This window comes from Lepidothrix coronata, unplaced genomic scaffold, assembly GCF_001604755.1.
Source record: "Lepidothrix coronata isolate B3197 unplaced genomic scaffold, Lepidothrix_coronata-1.0 Scaffold3, whole genome shotgun sequence".
In the NCBI taxonomy this organism is placed as follows: domain Eukaryota; kingdom Metazoa; phylum Chordata; class Aves; order Passeriformes; family Pipridae; genus Lepidothrix; species Lepidothrix coronata.
In genome coordinates this window covers 3667941-3685531 of record NW_016690183.1, presented here as the reverse complement: position 1 = coordinate 3685531, position 17591 = coordinate 3667941, and the positions used below count along the sequence as shown (strand labels likewise).

Sequence of the window (17591 nt, the reverse complement as noted above, 5' to 3'; positions counted from 1 at the left end):
CCTCTCTCTTTATATACTCAGCATGATGCCATAGCAGTATGGGATATCCCTTCAGTCATTTGGGGTCAGCTGTCCCAGTTGTGTCTCTTCCCAACTTCACATGCACATCCAGCACCCTCACCAGTGTGGCAGTATGAGAAACAGAAAAGGCCTTGATGCTGTGCAAGCACTGCTCAGCAATAACAAAAACATGTATATATTATCAACACTCTTTTCAGCACAAATCCAAAACATAGTCCCATAGTAGCTACTGTGAAGAAAATTAACTACCTCAGCCAAAACGAGCACAGTCACCTGTGTCTCAACTTGCTGTAATAATTTATTTTCCCAATGCTGCAGACATAGTCCCAACTCCTGTTCAAACATAAGCATGGCTTTCATAGCAAAATTGCAGAGCTTGAAAGTCAAGCTCTCAAATGCAGTTTTCCAGTAATCTTAGAATGCAAGTAAATAGGTAAAGAAGTCTTTTAACAGAGGTACTTTCCATTTGCTGTGGAAAACAATGATGGAGAAGTTTGTAATTTATGTTATCAGCCTTAATCTCTCAAAAACCACTGCATCAGGGCCACCAGTGCATTTGTTTACAGAAGGAGATCTTAAAACTGATAACAGGGTTTAGATTATTAACTTTGTTTTTTTCATTGAAGGATATGTTGTTTGGAGAAGTCACTTGTTCCAGTGATGAAGAAGGTGATTGCAGTGCTTCTGCAGCAGAAGATATTTTACAAGAAGACCAAGTTCAGCCTCTGAGTTGTAATGTAGTCAGCCTCAATGAGGAGTGCAACAGACAGAGTAAATCATATGAGCATGGTCTTGATGCAGAAATCTCACTTAATCTGAGTTGGAATGAAAAGAACATTTGTATCAGTCCAAAGATGTCAAGCAAAGAGGAGAGAGAGGCTGAAATAAAGCTAGCTGAAGCTGCTACTTTAATTACAAACATGGAAACTAACAAAGATTGTTTGGAGAAGAATTCTGAGAATATGGAAGCTGAGAACAGAGAAGAAGCAACAGCACACAAACTGGAAGACATTAAAGAACAGAAAAGAGATAGTGAGAACATGTACAGTGAAGAGGGAGGTTCTTTAGCTAATTTTATGTTACAAAGTTCCAAGCCTCAGAATCAGATGGAAAAAAGTAGTGAGCAAACAAAAGAGAATGTAACCTTAATCAGAGCTGTTGATAATGAGGGTAAACATGAAAATCATGGTGAATTAATGAAAGCAGAAAGAGGTGGATTATTAGAAGAGAGAGGAAGTCCCAGGAAAGTATCTGTTCCACAAAGTGTAACTCATTTGCCAGCTGAGCAATGCATTGTGCTTCAAAGTGAAGATTCTGAGCAGAAATCTGGTATGTTGATGCAGAATGAAGTTGTTGAAAATGAATCAAAAAATGTAATCAAAGTAACTAATACGGCTGGAGCTATTGAGATCTCTGCAGACTCTCAGTGCTCTGAAATAAAACATGACAGTGAAGAGATACTGGAGAAACAACATGTGCAAACAGTAAAAGATGAAGTGGGCAGAGAATGTGAACCAGAGACTGTTAAAGTCTCTAGGCATTACTTACCTATATCTGCTATTGAAGGAATCAGAAATTTGTCAGCCTTTCCAAAAGATGAACAGCTCAAAAGTGAAAACATGAATGTAACCAGAGCTCCAACTATTGAACTAGCCATGAAATTTAATAGAGGAAGTGTTCGAAAAATAACTGAATCATCAGAGTTACTGCATAGTACAGAAAATGGAAAGTTAGTAGGCATAAAGAAGGGGGGATATATGAAAAGCAAACCACATCAGGAAGAAAATTGTAGTAATTTATCTCAAGGGAAGTCAGACTTGGAAAGTATACTTGCACTACCAAAGAGAGCATGCATTATTGATGCAGGAAGCAGTGTAGCTAAGTGTGAATCCTCTGTGTTAGATTTTACAGAAGTGAAAGGTGAAATAAAACACTCTGAAAACTTGTATAGTACATTAGAATGTGAGCAGTCCAAAACTCAAAACTTTAGGGAGTTTGAATCTCAAGAGACTCAATTCAAAGTTAATCCAGAAGATTTTGGAGAGGAAAGCAGTGAGCTGTTAGCAAGAGGAGATTCTATTGAATCTATCTTAGTAGAAAGTAATCTTACTTCTCAGGCACAGTTTGCAAAACCTCTCAATCAGTTCTTGATAACTGAAAATATTAAATGTGATGAAATAAAAGGGGAATTAAATATGGTGACTGAGACTTGCTCCAGTTCATTTAACTCTGAAAATAATGCTGTGAAGAAAAATAATTTTTCAGGGATCATCTGCCAGCCTGCTTTGGAAACGGATTATAAAAGTGGCTTGGCTTTTTCTACTCAAGAGGACTACTTGAAGAATCACTGTATAAATAATGAAGAAACAGATTCTCCTGTGCAAGTAGGAATTGGCTTGGAATCCACAAGGCCTCCTGATCTAAATTTCAGTCTTCTGAAAGTTGTTGGTTTTGTTGAAACTAATGTCACAGGAAAGGCTGCTTTTTCCTGTACATGGGAAAACAAGGGAGATACAAATTGTGTTATGGGTAGTACATTTAACTGTTCTTCAGAAAACTTGGAAGAGAGTGCTGAGATCCTGGCTGCTGAAAAGGGCAACATGTGCAAAAAACTGGGCTGCCCTGAGAGGGGATATGTACACAAAAACGAAGTGAAAATTCCAGATAAGGAGCAAACAGTAGATAAAGAACCTCAGGCATCTGTTAAATCACAGATATTGGATGCAAACTGTTATAAGAAGAATGCTTTTCTCTTCCAAAAGTTTGATTGTCAAGATTCAGGATGCAGGACTTCTACATGGGAGGTTAGAACAGATCCTTCTAGAACTGGTTCACTGTTAGCTGGGGGAGAAAGCAAAGAACTGAATAGTTCTGAGAGATCTAGGGAAAATGCCCTTAAAAGGTGTAAAAATGATTTTGATATGTCAGAGCAGAGCAATGACTCTGAAGAGAAAGACTGTTCTATACAAAAAGTTAGGTATGTGAAATGTTCTAAATGTGGTCCCATGTTCAGAAAGGAACTGAGAGCTTCCAAGAGAATTGCAGTGGGTGGTCTGGAAACTGGTGCAATTTTTGATGCTGATTACCAACTGTGTGAACTTCATTCAATGACGCACCCAGGAAATACTTTTACAGTTAGTCATCTAAAAGCAGGCACTATGGTGGATATAGATAGATGCTGTGAACCAAACAGCTCTGGAGATACTGCAAAGGAGTGGTCAAGTGTGACTGGGGAGGGTTATCCTAAAGACTCAGCCTCTTGGAAAAGGGAGTTTATATTAGTAACCTCTGAAAATACTGAGGGTGATAATGAACTCATAGATTCTAACATTGCTGGATGCATCAATGACAGTGAGGAAAGTCTTTTAAAAGCTGTGACATCAAAAGAAAGCCCTGCGATGCCAAGTGCTTCAAAAAATAGGTTACCACTATGCAAGATGTTAACTAGATTCTCAGAAAATTGCAGGCTGACTGTAAAAACCAGTAAATTAAATACAAGAGTGTTAGCACTTGGCAATTTCTTAGAAGGAAATGATTCTGCAAAACTGCAGTCAAATGTGGAACAAGGTCTACTACGCAGTGTTGATATGGGGGTCTCAGTGTTTGAAGAATATAATAATAATCACGCCTCTTGCAACATAAGAGAAAAAAACACTGATGTTATCATAGATAGTAGTAGTAGAAAAAAAATTTTCCTCAAGTATCTTCCAAATCCAGCCCTATCTGATGTTAGGTGCAGTTGTCAGACAGTTAGGCAGCCCTCTGAGCCACAAAAGACAGTATTTGAGAAGTTATGCATGTTGGAATCAGATTCCTGTGCTCTCAAAAAGAGCAATAAATTTAAGTGCCAAGAGCAAGAACAATCTGAAATCTCTACTGTTTCTACCAAGACAGCTGCCCAAGTAATGCATACCAAGCTATCAAAGAGACTGTTTAAAAGTAAAAGAAAAACAAAGACTCTCGAAGTTACTCAGCCAGTTCTTGCAAATGCTGATACTTCTATGCCAACAAAATGCTCATCTGAGATGATAAATAAAATTAGGCAAGAGATAGGTCCTCCTCTGCCCCCCTTGCTACTGCCTTTGATTTCCAGTCCTCCTAAAACTGCTGATATCATGTCCCCAGTAATGTCTTCTACAGGTCAATCCTCTTTGCTCTCCCCTCTTGATGGCCTGATATCCCCACTACATGACACTCCTGTTGTTCCTCTCATTTCTCCATTAACAGATACTCCAACAGTAAAATCTGCTCTTCTATTTTCTCCTCCCTCACCCTCAGAAGTGGCAGTAGGTAGAAGGATTTGCTCCTCACCTTTGAAATTTTGTACTTCCATTCCAAAGCACGCACTTCCCGTTCCAGGAAGATTTCCTCTGTTTGCAGCTGATAGTGCTAGTCCAGGTGCTCCTCAAGAGAACTCTGTGAAAATATTGGACACTATGTATCCAGAGCTGTCTGCAAGGGCAAGGACACTAAACATTCTGAAAGGCAATATTCAACTTAACCGATGTGCTTTGTCAGAGAGCCAAAGTTTGCCAGGACCTGTGTCCCAAATATGCGGATTCAAAGCAATTGCATCTACATCAACTGCTTTTGTTAAAACTGGGAGCAATTTGAAATCTGATAGTAGCAAAGATGAAGACAAAGATGTGCAAAATCAGCAATTGTTTTCAAATTCATCAAATGGTCTTGAAAAAAGGACACTATTGCAGGTATCTATGCCAAGAAGTGCCAAGAGACTGAGGTTGGATAGTGAACCACCAAAGCTGGAGCCCAGTGATACTGCTGCTATCAGAAATACTAAAAATACAATCTCTGAAATGCAGAAGGCTTTCCATGGTAAAAGCAGTGAAATTAGCGATTCATCACACAGTTCCAGTTTAGAAGCATCACTACCAGTAAAGAAGGTTATTGATCCTGACTGCCAGAAAGTTTCTTTGGCATTAAAGAAAGTTGCTGAGTCCTGTTTTGACTTGTTACCAGTTATTAAAGGACACGTGTATGTTGGCAATATCTCAAAGATTCCGATAATGAGAAATGAAGAGAAAGAAGTTGTCTATGAATTTGGTATAAAAAACAAGGTAAGTAGCATAATTTTAAATTTTACGGTTTAATAATCACTTCTGTGCAGATAAAGAGTGTAAGTATGTAGTATTTGAATTCTCAATTGTTCTGGCAATCTGTAGTGCCAAAGTATAGTCTTGAAAGGTTATTAGACATCTCAATTTGTATAACATAAGAAAATATAGAACTGCACAAGAAATTATTGTTCAGTGGTGTCCAAGATGCAAAAGTGCATTTATAAGTACAGAATCACATAATATTCTGAGATGGAAGGGACCCACAAGGATTATAGAGGCCAACTCTTAAGTGTACAGGGATCGAACCCATAACCATGGCATTATTAGCACCATAATCTAACCAACTGACCTAATCTCAGGGTGTAGTACATATGCTTTTCTAATGTATGCATAATCCACTTTATTTTTGCAGCATTTTTTTGTAATGGATGGAGTAGAGTGGAGTGGAAGGAGTTCCTCCAAAATGATTTTTTTAAATTCAATAAGATAAAATTCATTGAATAATAATAAATAATAAAATACCTTTATTATTCAACATGAGGTTATTCAAATGAATTTTATTGGAAAAATCTTCCCATAGTTTGTTTCCCAGAACTTGCTTAGCATCAGTGCTGAAAAATTTCAGTTGCCATTTTTCTCATAAATAATTTCTAGCCTACAGCAGAGCAATTCACCAGCTGATACATGGCAGCATTTTGTCCTGTTACATTTTTTGTACATAATTAAGTTCTCCTTAGAAGTTGCTACCAAGATCTCAGGTCATCTTTGTTAGGAGTTGCCAAATTTGTAACTTCTTAGAAGCAAGGCTATGGCAGCTTTATGTTTCCGGGTCCAGCCAGTAGAAGGGCCAAATATGTACTCCAGACAGACACACATGCACATAACATGCAGTTAATCTTATTCCCTTCTCTGACTAATTGGAGTGAAAACCTGGTAGTGGACAATACATACATACATACATACATACATACATACATACATACATACATACATATATATATACAGGCAGTCTGGATTCCTCCAGTAGCTAACAGTAGGCACTCAATATAACCAGTAGGTGGCTTCTGTTCTTCGCACTTGTCTTGTGCTCTGGCAAACTTAGCGACACAGAAGCACATATGTATTGCTCCAGTAGCTGGTCCAGATGTGTCTGACTCTTAGACTCCTGGTCATTCAGGTGGCTGGCTTGGACCTCCTGGTTCCTCACAACTACCTTGTGTCTGCAGGTACGCAGTCTGAACAGCGTATTCTCCAGCACTTGGCTCCTAAGCATCTCATTGTACTCCCCACTTTTAGCTCTCCCTCTAAACATCCTGTAGTAAGGTGTGTGCAATCCCAATATTCTCTTTCCTTGCATCTCTTATTGAGTCCCATGTTACTGTAGGCAGGAATATCTCATCCCCACCTCCTGCAGTATATAAGGTGGTCTGGGGAGAGACTGCTATTAACTAATCTAGTAAGCCTTACACCTGGACAGTGGGCTGTTTGTCCTCCTGTGGCAGCTCTGGAGTACCTAAGTCAGGATGCTGCATTTGCTTTGATTAGGTTATTGTCTTCTACCTGTCATTATTCTTCTCCTCATTCCCTCTACCTGTTATTATTCCTCTCCTTGTTCTTTGTTTGAGAAAGATTGTTTTAAATCACATAACTAAACAATTTATATTTAAAGAATAGCAGCCCTATTCTGGATCTGTTTAAGGCATGTTTATTCCAGGAAGTTGCTCCTCACTCCTTTTTCTTTCACTTGTTGCCTCTGATTTAGTTTTCTGCATTTTCATATATATGCAAATAATATTTTTGCAAATAAGATAGTAGTCCTTTGTATTTGTCATACTATTACAATATTGTCAATATTCTTAAGTATACAATAGTCTAACAATATTTTTTGTGTCTTATAGCATTTAGCAGAGTCCTTGCTGCGTGTTATTCTCAATAAACTCAAGGGTCAGAAGAATGCCACAAATTACAACTTCAGTCAGGCTCTGTGTCGAGTCTATGCAGGAATTTGTCAACAGTTGGGAGATTTGGAAAGAGCTCGCCTTTTCTGCTATAGCCTACTTAAAGAAGGTATAGTGTGGCTTAGTGGTCTTATACCTTAAATATGCTGTATGCCTTTGCCGTAGTGTTCCAGAATTATTATGTTTGTAAAAACAAGCAAAAATTCTGTGAAAGAGTTGTTTTCCTTAGAACTTCTTTCTATAATGCAGAAGTATAGACTGTTCTAGAAGAAATTTCTGTTCTCACAGTTCCTTCACATCTGTGTTGTTGTTTGGTGGTGACCTGGGGTTTTAGTAGTTTACTTATTTTTCCAGAGAAATATTTTACTTAGGATCCTCTTTGCTTTCATTTTTGCCCCACTATCTCCAAAATGATAATATGATTCTAAGGACTTTTGTCCTTTTTGCCTGTTAGTATTTTCTTATTTTAATTAAGTCCTGATTCATAAAGTAAGTGTGATTTAAAAACATGTATTGGCTTAAAATAGTGTCTGGAGCTGGAGAATACCTTGATCAAAACTCGTGAATTTTTATGACATGTCCTCTTTAAAGTTTTTTTTGCTTCCCATTATTCAAAGTCTCACTTGGTTGAGAGGGTTTTTTCCATTTTGGTTCCCTTCCTCTCCCCTGCTTCCTTTTGTTCCCAGTAACAAAGGTAATACATACATACTATCACTGTACTAAATTAAGAGTCTTATTTTTTAAAGGACTTCGCTAAGTTTGAAAGTACCATTAACATGCAGGGCTCAATAGTATACTGGTATCCATGTTTCAAATTAAAATAAAATTTGAGAGCACTGAGGAGCAAAATGCTAGAACTTGTGATTGTTTCAGTTAGTGATTATCTTTCATATAACATTCTTGTCTTTTTTCTGTTTTTTATCTTCAAAAGGTTTGTGATTTCATTTTGTTCTTAATTATCTTTTTTTTCTGGGGTGTCATATTGTTATTTGTTTGGGTTTTTTCTTGGTTCTTTTTTGAATTCCTGGGTTTGTATCTGTTTTTCTATCCTTCATGCAGTCCATTATAATTCTCCTTTTACTTTTTCATGTTAATAGTTTTAATACTGCACCATGTTAGAAACTCATCAGATATCTTTTCTTAGTCTAAAATAACAGTTAAGTCTTTTGTTTTGCAGTATCTTGTTATTTTTTCTTTTTGTGTGTTCTTGCAAATATTAAACATTTCCCTTTTTTTTCCTTTCTTTTTCTGGGTAAAATTGAAACTTCAGTAGCTAAATGCAGATTTTTTTTAAATGATTTTCTGTTCTATACCTTGAATTGCATAAATTCCTGTTGTCATTGTTCTGTGGTTTTATACTTATGAGTGTGAACAGCTGTAAGCACATCTTAAAGGTCATTTAGTTTTTTTAAAATTCGTTTGGTTTTATTTGATTACAATGTACTCATTTTAGGGCTTTCTCTTTCATGTAGTTTTACATATTCCCATGAGAATTATAGCAACATGAGCTACACAATTAACAAATTGACTATAAACAGTCAGTACTACCTCATTAGACTTGCATCATCTTTTGTCTTGACAACTTGTCCATCCTTTTTGTTCTGTTCTTCTTTCAGGTATTCTGCCTTAAATGACAGTAAATAAAATATTACAGTTTTTGGTTATTTTGTCTTTTACCCCTCCTCTGTTCCCTTTGTCTTTTCTCTTTTTTTAAAACTTTTCTTCTTTTCATGCCACTTTAAGTCTTAAGTCTTTTATATCACTGAGTGAATTTTAAAAGTGTTTCAAATTCCTGGGCAGGCAATTCAAGTTGAAGCGTGTAGATAATGCTAGTTCACCTACAGTCCGCGTTCTGATAGAAAAAAAGTTAATTATTATGTTATGAGCAGCTTCAGAGTAGAAGAAGGTTCATCCAAGACACTAAATTCTTTATGCTCATTAAAGCTTCTTGATTTGATGTATTTTAATATGACCTCTAGTTCTTGAAAAAAGTTCTTCCAAAAAATGTAGAAGTTATACTTACGTGAAGAGGGAAGGCACGTTTAGCTTTTCACATTTCGTTGTTTTTTTCCAGGCATATGTATTCCAGTACTGCATTCCATACATGAAAGTAATATCTATTTTTTTACTTATTCCAGTGTATTTGTTATTGCTTACAGTCTACACATTCATGTTTCATCTTCATATTCTGCTTTGAAGCTTTCTGCTTTGGTGTTCAGAAGCATGTGTTGGCTTCCTCTTCATGGCCTGGAACTCTGTTCTCTCTTACTGATACATGTCAGATATTTGCACTGAATTACTTTAATGAATGAGGATTCTTGAATTATGTGGGAGTAGTGCAAATTTTTATGTCCATGGAAGTACAGATATTAATATGCATCATTCATATATGCTCACTTACAATTTGCATAATGTATAATTTCCCTGACAAAGTCTGGGAAAATTGCTAAGGAATATCATATGTGAATTGTATGAAAGTTCTTTGCAGGCTTTTTCTTTTTTTTATGTGGATTTCACAGGTGTATGAGTGCAAGGTATTAGCAAGGACTTTGGACTAGTTCTAGTTTGATCCATTAATCAGAGTGCTCACTGGTGTCTGGGGTATATATAGGTAGGCTTTTGGAGTGCATCTTACAGTTTAATCCTGAAAGAATCCAGTTTCAATGCTCCAAGACCATTCTCCTTAGTGAATTAAAGTGAAGTAAGAAAGATAAAGGGAGACAGAGTGAAATTACAGTGGGGGAGGTGGCTTAAGGTTTGGATTGGGTTTTTTTTGCATTGGGTCTTATTTTCTTATTTAGTCTCAGGACTGAGATGTGCTAGTTTAACTCCCCTTCCTTGGGCTGCTGTTGTGATGTGACTTCTATGCCTTCTTTCCTAGTTATATTGCTAAAGACTGTACTGGCTTTTAATGACTGAATATATTTTTTTTCTTGTTTTTAAATATTAAAATCATACTTTGTTATTTCTTTTTTTCTTAGACTTTCCAGACTCAGAAAAAATGATTTTATTTATCACAAATGTATGGCCTGACATCCTTGTCTCCCAAGGTGCAGTTAACAAAGCTATGCAATTAGTTGTCAGGCAGAGTGCAAGCAATGAGATGCTGACCTGTTTGAGTGCTTACCTCAACTGGGAACAGGTAATGTCTGCTTTCATTGTGAGTGTCAGGTTTTGTCTGCATTGGTCACTTTGCTGTCTGAATCAAAACAAACAGCTTCTCATGAAAGGTGTGAAGATCTCATGGGGTCTGTATAATTGCACAACTAATGCTGCTTCAGGCCTTTTTCCTCTAGTTGTCTAAACCCTACTAGAATACAATACTTGTCTTGTTTTCCCTGTTAAATACTAATCTCTCTACTAAACATTAAAAGTAAAGATTGTTTTTAAACTTTAACTAGCATGATCTTGGACTAGGGAATTCCCTCCATCTATGGAACTGTGACCTTGATGTTCTTTGAGATGTTTTTTTGTTTTGTTTTTCATTGTTGGATCTTATTAATACATATTGGTTTTGTCTGTCTTTCATAGTTCCCTGTGTAATAGGTAATAATGTTTCACAATTAATTTCAAGATGAGCCTGTCTCTTTTTACTCATGATCCTTTTGCAAAGTAGACTATAAATACCCGTTTATCACCAAAAAAAGTCAGCCAGTTAATTTCAGAAGCAGTTGGCAGTACAAAACAAGTGATGGCAGAAGAAGGGTGACCAATGTTAAGGACTTTTGAGATTTGATTTCAAGTTTTTGAGCCCTTGGGCAAATAATTTCTATCAGTTTTCAGCAGGCACATATTACCATCCTGAAAGGAATGCTGCAAAGAGGAAAAATTGGACACACTTGAAATCATTAGGAACAAATTTATATCATAGAGATGGAAAGCCAGAGGTGCTTTGCTTCTGGAGAAGGAGTTTGTGTAACAGGCTTGTGTGTTTGTTTGAAAGCTAGGGCCCTGTATTTTTGAAAACCCCATATTAATGCTTGATTGAAGTGCTATAGTTTTGTAAATATCAAGTGAACAAAATCATATTGATTCATAGTTCCTGGTTCCATGATTCCTATCCTGGTTCCAGCCACGACAGGGTTAATTTTTCAGTAGCCAGAAGGGGGCATGGCTAGGACCCATAGGTTGGTTATTCTGTATATTCTGTACCACGTCATGTCATTGCCCGGGTGTGGGCAAGAGCTTCTTTTCCAGGGAGAAGAGCTCCCTTCTGCGTTGGCATAGCATGGTGGGGGGAGCAGAAGAGCTCCCTTCTGCATTGGCATAGCATGGTGGGGGGAGCAGTCAGTTATTGTTGTTTCTGTGGGAATCATTAGCCTCTTTCTTTTACCCTGTCACTAGTATTACTGCTGTTACTGTTTGATTTCTTACCTCACTGACTCATGGTTTCACTGAGAGCACTAAATTGGAGAATACCATTGCTAAACCATGACACTAGCTCACCTGTTCCCTGTCCAAACAAGCTGTTCCACAACTGCCTTGAGGACTGCAGCTAGTCTTACTGCTGTCATCGTAGCCTTTATTTTTGTTTGTTTGTTTGCTTGTTTGTTTTTTAAATCTGAAACGAGCCCTGAATCTAATATGGTATCACTGGAATTACAGCCCCCATAAACCTCCTGCTATAGAGCAGGTTCATAGTAGAGTGAGTTAAGAGGGCGTGGATTTGTATCTGCTTTTTTTTATTATTAAATCACAGTTGTGATGTAGCATTAAGCTCTGGTATTCACTTATGCTGTACTGCGGTCCCTGTTTAGCAAAGAATTTGCATTCTCCATGCTATTAGTTTACAGCTTTAAATTTCATGCCAATAGAGGTGCACATAAGTATGTCTTAGTAAATGTTCTTGGAAATACTAATTCTGTGCATTCACACTACCTACTTTATTTATGGATCTCTGAAATATGAGAGCTGCTGCAGATGGGGAGAAGGACCTCAGAAATTTCTGTATTGATGATAGGAGATGACATCATCCTATCTGTAAGCTCTCTTTTACTTATAGAAATATAGGGGAAAATTTCAAGTAGATTGTGATCGACAGTCTGTTATGAGAAGATTATTCTACTTATGAAAGTAAAACTCAGGTAGAATGGGTATTTATTTCTTGGTCAAAGTGTACCATTTTAGTGACTTATACCATGGCAGAACTTGCCTATTATATGAGAAAATATACTGAGAAAATCTGCCAAGCAGCCACTCTGTTCATGTGATAAACCTAGGGTTTTTTCCTTGATACTTCAGACATTCAGAGAATGTTTGTTTTTAAATTTCCTTCTTCCCCTAGCTATTTAATTAGCAGAATTCTTTCATATGGCATGTTTTTAGTTATTACTACCTCAACTATTGAAAGTACTTGCTTGGAAATTAGCCCCTAATGAAGAATAAACAGTAGCAAATTTTAAAATTATTCAGAAAGCGAGAAGTATTAGTCTTATCTTCTTGCATTGGAAAAATACTCTTCTGACCTTAAAGCTGCATTGAGAGAAACAAAAATCCCCTACTTGTAGGAGATAAGAGAGTGGGTGTGAAGTCTGTGGATTTTGCTGTTTGAGGGGGTTTTTTCCCAACTCCCCTTTTAGTAGAAGCGTCACAAAAAATACCGAGTACTTGAAGGTTTTGTACTCTGTCTGTGTTAATTCAAACCAAAAGTTGGATTTATGGTGTAAGATGTTTTGTACCATCACTATCAAATATATATAAAGAGTTTGGTTCTGGGCTGGTAACTTTTCATGCACTAAGGATTACCTTCTAAAATTCCAGAGTTCCTCTTTAGATGCTGGTATTATGGTCTCAAACCTGCTTTTAGAAATGCAGTCATGTACAAAAGTAGAATTTCAATTGAGTGAGCACTATGGAGAAGATCTGAGTGAAGATGCTTGGCAGTACATATTTGCTGTTGATCTACTCTGCTCTCACCTGAAGTGGGATTGGACACATGACAATGTTATAAGGTATTGTGGCAAGCAGTTCTTTCAAGTGTTTTCCTGTATGTCATTTTTCTGTGGTTTGGTTTTGGTGGTGATTTTTTTTCCCCCAAATTCACTATGACTTAGCTTTTAAAGTAATAAAATATTGCATACATATTTAGAAATGAGGGTGTTTTAACCTGATGAGACCTAGACTCTTGTGTTTGTGTGCCTTATTTTAAGATAGAATGAATGATCAATGAGGAAAGGTAGGATTTTATAGTACTGTTCCAAGAAATGAACCCTGTTTGAGCCATTCTAGTAAAGAATTGCTTTCAAAATAGCTCTATGTGGATGACTGCGAAAGATTTTGAGATGAATTTTCTGTCAGTGAGGCAAAATTATTGTCTTCCTCCAAAATTACTTGTTGAATTCCTCTCCCCCCATCAGAAAAAAATGAGAGTGGAACTTATGATATGTAAATAGCACTCCTTCAGTGCTGAAAGTGAAATGTACCCATATGCGTTAGTGTACTATCCTGATTTCAGTTTGATTTTAATTCTAAAATCATTATAATAGCTAGATTCAATGTCTTGAATTTTCTTTGAACCTATAATCCAGTACCTGGACTGCTACCATACTTAACCTGCTTTGAAATATTTCATTTTGACACCTACACTGATCTGACAGCCCTAATTTTCTAGAGGTTTCATAATGTAGTGGACATTTCTTTATCTGACATAACATAATAATTGATTATAAAGTAAATGGAAATAACTTAAAATCATCGTTGTCTTTTATACAAGTTCCATTACTTTCAAATAGTAAAGAAGTTGGTTTTGGTGAAATACTTTTAAATTAGTACAAATTAGCTTCAGTATGTCAGTTTAATTAAAGCCATACAGAGTTGATTGTGTGGAGTTGTGCTGGTAATAGGTAACTAGGTCTTGGCATCCTTTTAAAGATTAAAAAAGTCTTGGGTACTTTTATGTTTAAAAACAAGCATCAGATCCTACTTGTAACATACAAACTGACTTTTTAGTCATATAAGAAACTTACATAACATTTCAGCATGACATTTGGAAGTAACACAATTTCATATATATCTATGAAGTCAGTCTACCTACAGTCAGTAGAGATGCAAAATGTTGCAGGGAAATGAATAGAAGTTGAACATGAATCCTATCCTGAACAGGAACGATTCCATCCGAAAGTTAGCTTTGATTGTTTGGGTTTAAAACCTTCTTTACATTACTCAGTTTTGTGGATGCTTGGAGTGCTATGAGTTTCCCTAGAAGGTGAAGTAAAGATGCAAGTGGAGCTATGGAAATATGTGGTAAACAAAAGAACCATTTGCCTTCATTATTGTATGAATACTGTACCATCCCTTCATGCACTATCAGATTTTCAAATTCATTTGTCTTTCATAGCAAAGTGCTTTGGCCTTCTATGGATAATTGGGTAAAGAAGAGAAAGGGGCAGGAAACTGCTCAGTCCATTCGTGACAGTGTTATAGCACTGACACTCAGGCTAATTGGTAAGTAATCCAAATTCTTGGTTGAACTTCTGCTTTGTATAACTATGTCCTTTGAAAGCATCAGACTGCCTGGAAAGTGAGTTGATGTATTTTTGCATGTTACTACATCTTTATGCAGATATTTTCTGTTTATCAGCCTGTGGAAATCAGGTACTTAAGTCTTGACAGATGTTACTCTGATTCATGATAACAAATACCAACATCTTTTATGTATTTAAAATTAAATCATCTGTAGCTACATATATAGAATCATAGAAATCCTGGATTGGAATGGACCCACTCGGATCATCAAAGTCCAACTCCTGACCCTGCAGAGGGACAGCCCCAGGAATCACACCATGTGCCTGAGCTTTGTCAAAATGCTTCTTGAACCACTCTCTGAGTGAAAAACCTTTTCCTAATAGCTAACCTAAACCTCCCCTGACACAGCTTCATGCCATATGGTTTATCGCAAAGTGTATAAAAATAAGGTTTTATATGCAACATAATACCATAGTAATTTTAAGTTATATTAATTTATTTGGGATCTAGAAGGCATTTGAGGTACATAGATATAGTTTGAGTTTCAATAAATATTTTCCACATGTAAGCTATATAATATTGTTTGTTAAACAAAAATTGCATTCTTTATGACTTTAACATTTAAAAACTGCAAACCTGTGGGAGTTGGATCAATCTGATGAAAAATGCCTTGGGGTCTTTAGTTACAAAAGGAATAGGACAACTGTTGTTCCCAAGACAACATGGTAACAAGAATGACTATTTTTTGTAATTGAAATTTGTATTTTCTGTCGATACTTCAACAATCAGGAAGTCTACAAGTTAGGAAGTTGACTATCTAAATAGACAGATACATAATAACCCTTTTTTTCTTTCAGGTCGATTGGGCCAAATAGGTTTGAAGGAAGGCTATCTTGCTGCAGTGAAGAATATTAGTTCTGTAATTGGACTGTTTGTACAGCATGCAAAAGAGGAAGGTAATGTTTATTTTGAGGAACTTTAGTGTAGTACCTGCAATGTGAAGTTTTGCCAATGCCAGTATATAACACAAATTGAGACACATATGCCAAAACAGCGTGTTTTTGCAGTTTATGTTAGTGCATAATAGGTCAAACAGTTTTCAGTTTGAGTCCCTTTCTCTTCCAAAGTTAATGAAGTATTAACAGTATTACCTTCTGTTTGAGACAGAGAACAATTCGGAGATGGTTTTAACCACCTTGGAATTAGACTGTTTCATGTAAGAGCCTATTAGCTACATTAGAAAACTTAAAGGGTGATCTTAACTTGAGCAGCAATAGCTGATTTTTTACCTGAGCAATTCATGCTGAAGCTTACTGCTAGCAAGATTGTTGTATGGGAGAAAGACAGCCCAGACTCTTGACTGAGACAAAGCAAGGCAGTTAGGGCAGCAGAGATTGACATTGCTAAGTTATTCTGGATGTCAAGTACATTTTGCAGTGAAGCACTGGCTGATGTTAGGGAGCTGTTTTGAGCCACCTGTATAGCTTCTCTTCCTTGCAATCTCAAGTTTTTCCAAGTAAGTGGTATATGTCTGTATCTGTTTCAGACTCAGTGTCAACCTGACTGTTTTCATAAATCTGATCACTCTTAACTGTAGTAAAATCACTAGATACTCAACTTTTTTATGCCCTTTGAATGCTGAAAACTTGCTGAATTGAGAAGACTGGAAAGTGCTAGTATAAAATGTTATGGAATTTGTGTGTAGGTTGTCATCTTGCTACATTCTGGTTTTAGACATCACAGTTGTTGATGTGTTTTATTTCCAGTTCTTGAACTAATAGTTTCTTTAGATTCAGAATTCCCAAAAACATTCTTGCATATCAAAGTTTCTATGAGCTGATTTGTGTTAACTTTTTGCAGGTGTTCCCTGGGGTGTGCAGCTGGCAGCCATATATTCACTGTGTGACTTGGGTTCAAGCAATCCAGAAGGTATTGTTGAGGCCATCCATGCTTGGAGAGCAACAGTTCTTAACAACATCCCTTCTGCTGTCATAAGTGGCATAGCTGAAATCACTTCTCTATGTGAAATGGAGCTAAACTAAAATCTAGGGAAGTGGACTGATCTAAAGGAAGAAGTGCCTTACCAACCAAGCAGTAGTTGGTTCCAGTTAAAAACTGTATTAATACAAAGTGGTGTGTCTTCTTGTAGTTCATGTTTTTAAACAGAATGTCTGATTATGCAAAGCAAGCTCAAGTATTTTATTTGGCTTTTCTGTTTGAGGGAAGAGTTTTTAAAAAATAAATTAAAATACTTACTTTTCAGTGATCCGAAAACCAGTGCATCTTCACCTTCTGAGATATTTCTGGTTTGATGTCAATAAAAATCCGTAATACTTTTCATTCTTTTCCTTCCATCAGTTTGGAGTATGGCTATTTGACACAACAGAAAATTCAGCCTGACTTGGAAACCTAGCTCTATTATTTTGTAATCTATTTATAAAGTAACCATTCAGATAGCAGAACTTTGCCCAGATTCTGCTTTATTTTGCTTGGGTAATCTCATAAACTTAACTTAAAATATCTGTGCAAAACAGGTAGGAATTGACTTTTTCTATAGCAATCATGTATAGAATAACAGAGATATTAAATCTCTCAGCTTGTATATATGGTGTATTCTAGTGTGTCTCACATTTGGTATTGTTCCACTTGGGAAATTTTGTGTATGTAAATAGAGATTTGGTTCAAAAAAAGTTCATGTTTGTAATGGTAGTTTACTAGACTCTGTTTTTGTATCTTTCATAATAAAAGAGAAAAACACTCTTGTGTTTTTGTTGATCTGTTTTAATAACACAGAATTAACTGTTATTTCTAGTTAATATAGACACTACTTTGGGGGGCAGGCAGTAATTATCTGATGAGGTAATTTCACTGAATGGATTCCCCATAACTGCAGTTCTGGCCACTGGAAAGAGAGTATATTGTATCTCCAAAATTTACTGGTATGCTTTGAGGGCTTGGCAGGTAGCTTGAAAAAAACATTGAAAACATCTATTTTCACTCTGTGATTGTAACCAAGTGAAGGAGTGAGCTTTGCTAATGCAGGTTCTCAATTGTAGTGGGTTTGTGCCCA

At 36.5% G+C, this 17591-nt stretch overlaps 1 protein-coding gene across 6 annotated transcripts in view; it reads left to right on the top strand.

The window, feature by feature from the left end:
• ICE1 (interactor of little elongation complex ELL subunit 1) overlaps positions 1-17280 on the top strand; it is a 45163-nt gene extending 27883 nt beyond the window's left edge. For all 6 annotated transcript variants that reach the window (XM_017821531.1, XM_017821513.1, XM_017821523.1 and 3 more), the window contains 7 exons: positions 648-5099; positions 6998-7166; positions 10039-10199; positions 12818-13008; positions 14394-14500; positions 15379-15477; positions 16382-17280. In XM_017821531.1, the coding sequence (XP_017677020.1) occupies positions 648-5099; positions 6998-7166; positions 10039-10199; positions 12818-13008; positions 14394-14500; positions 15379-15477; positions 16382-16563 (5361 nt within the window). In that variant the 3' untranslated portion in view covers positions 16564-17280. The remainder of the gene's footprint in view (positions 1-647; positions 5100-6997; positions 7167-10038; positions 10200-12817; positions 13009-14393; positions 14501-15378; positions 15478-16381) is intronic.
• Positions 17281-17591: the final 311 nt, after the last annotated feature.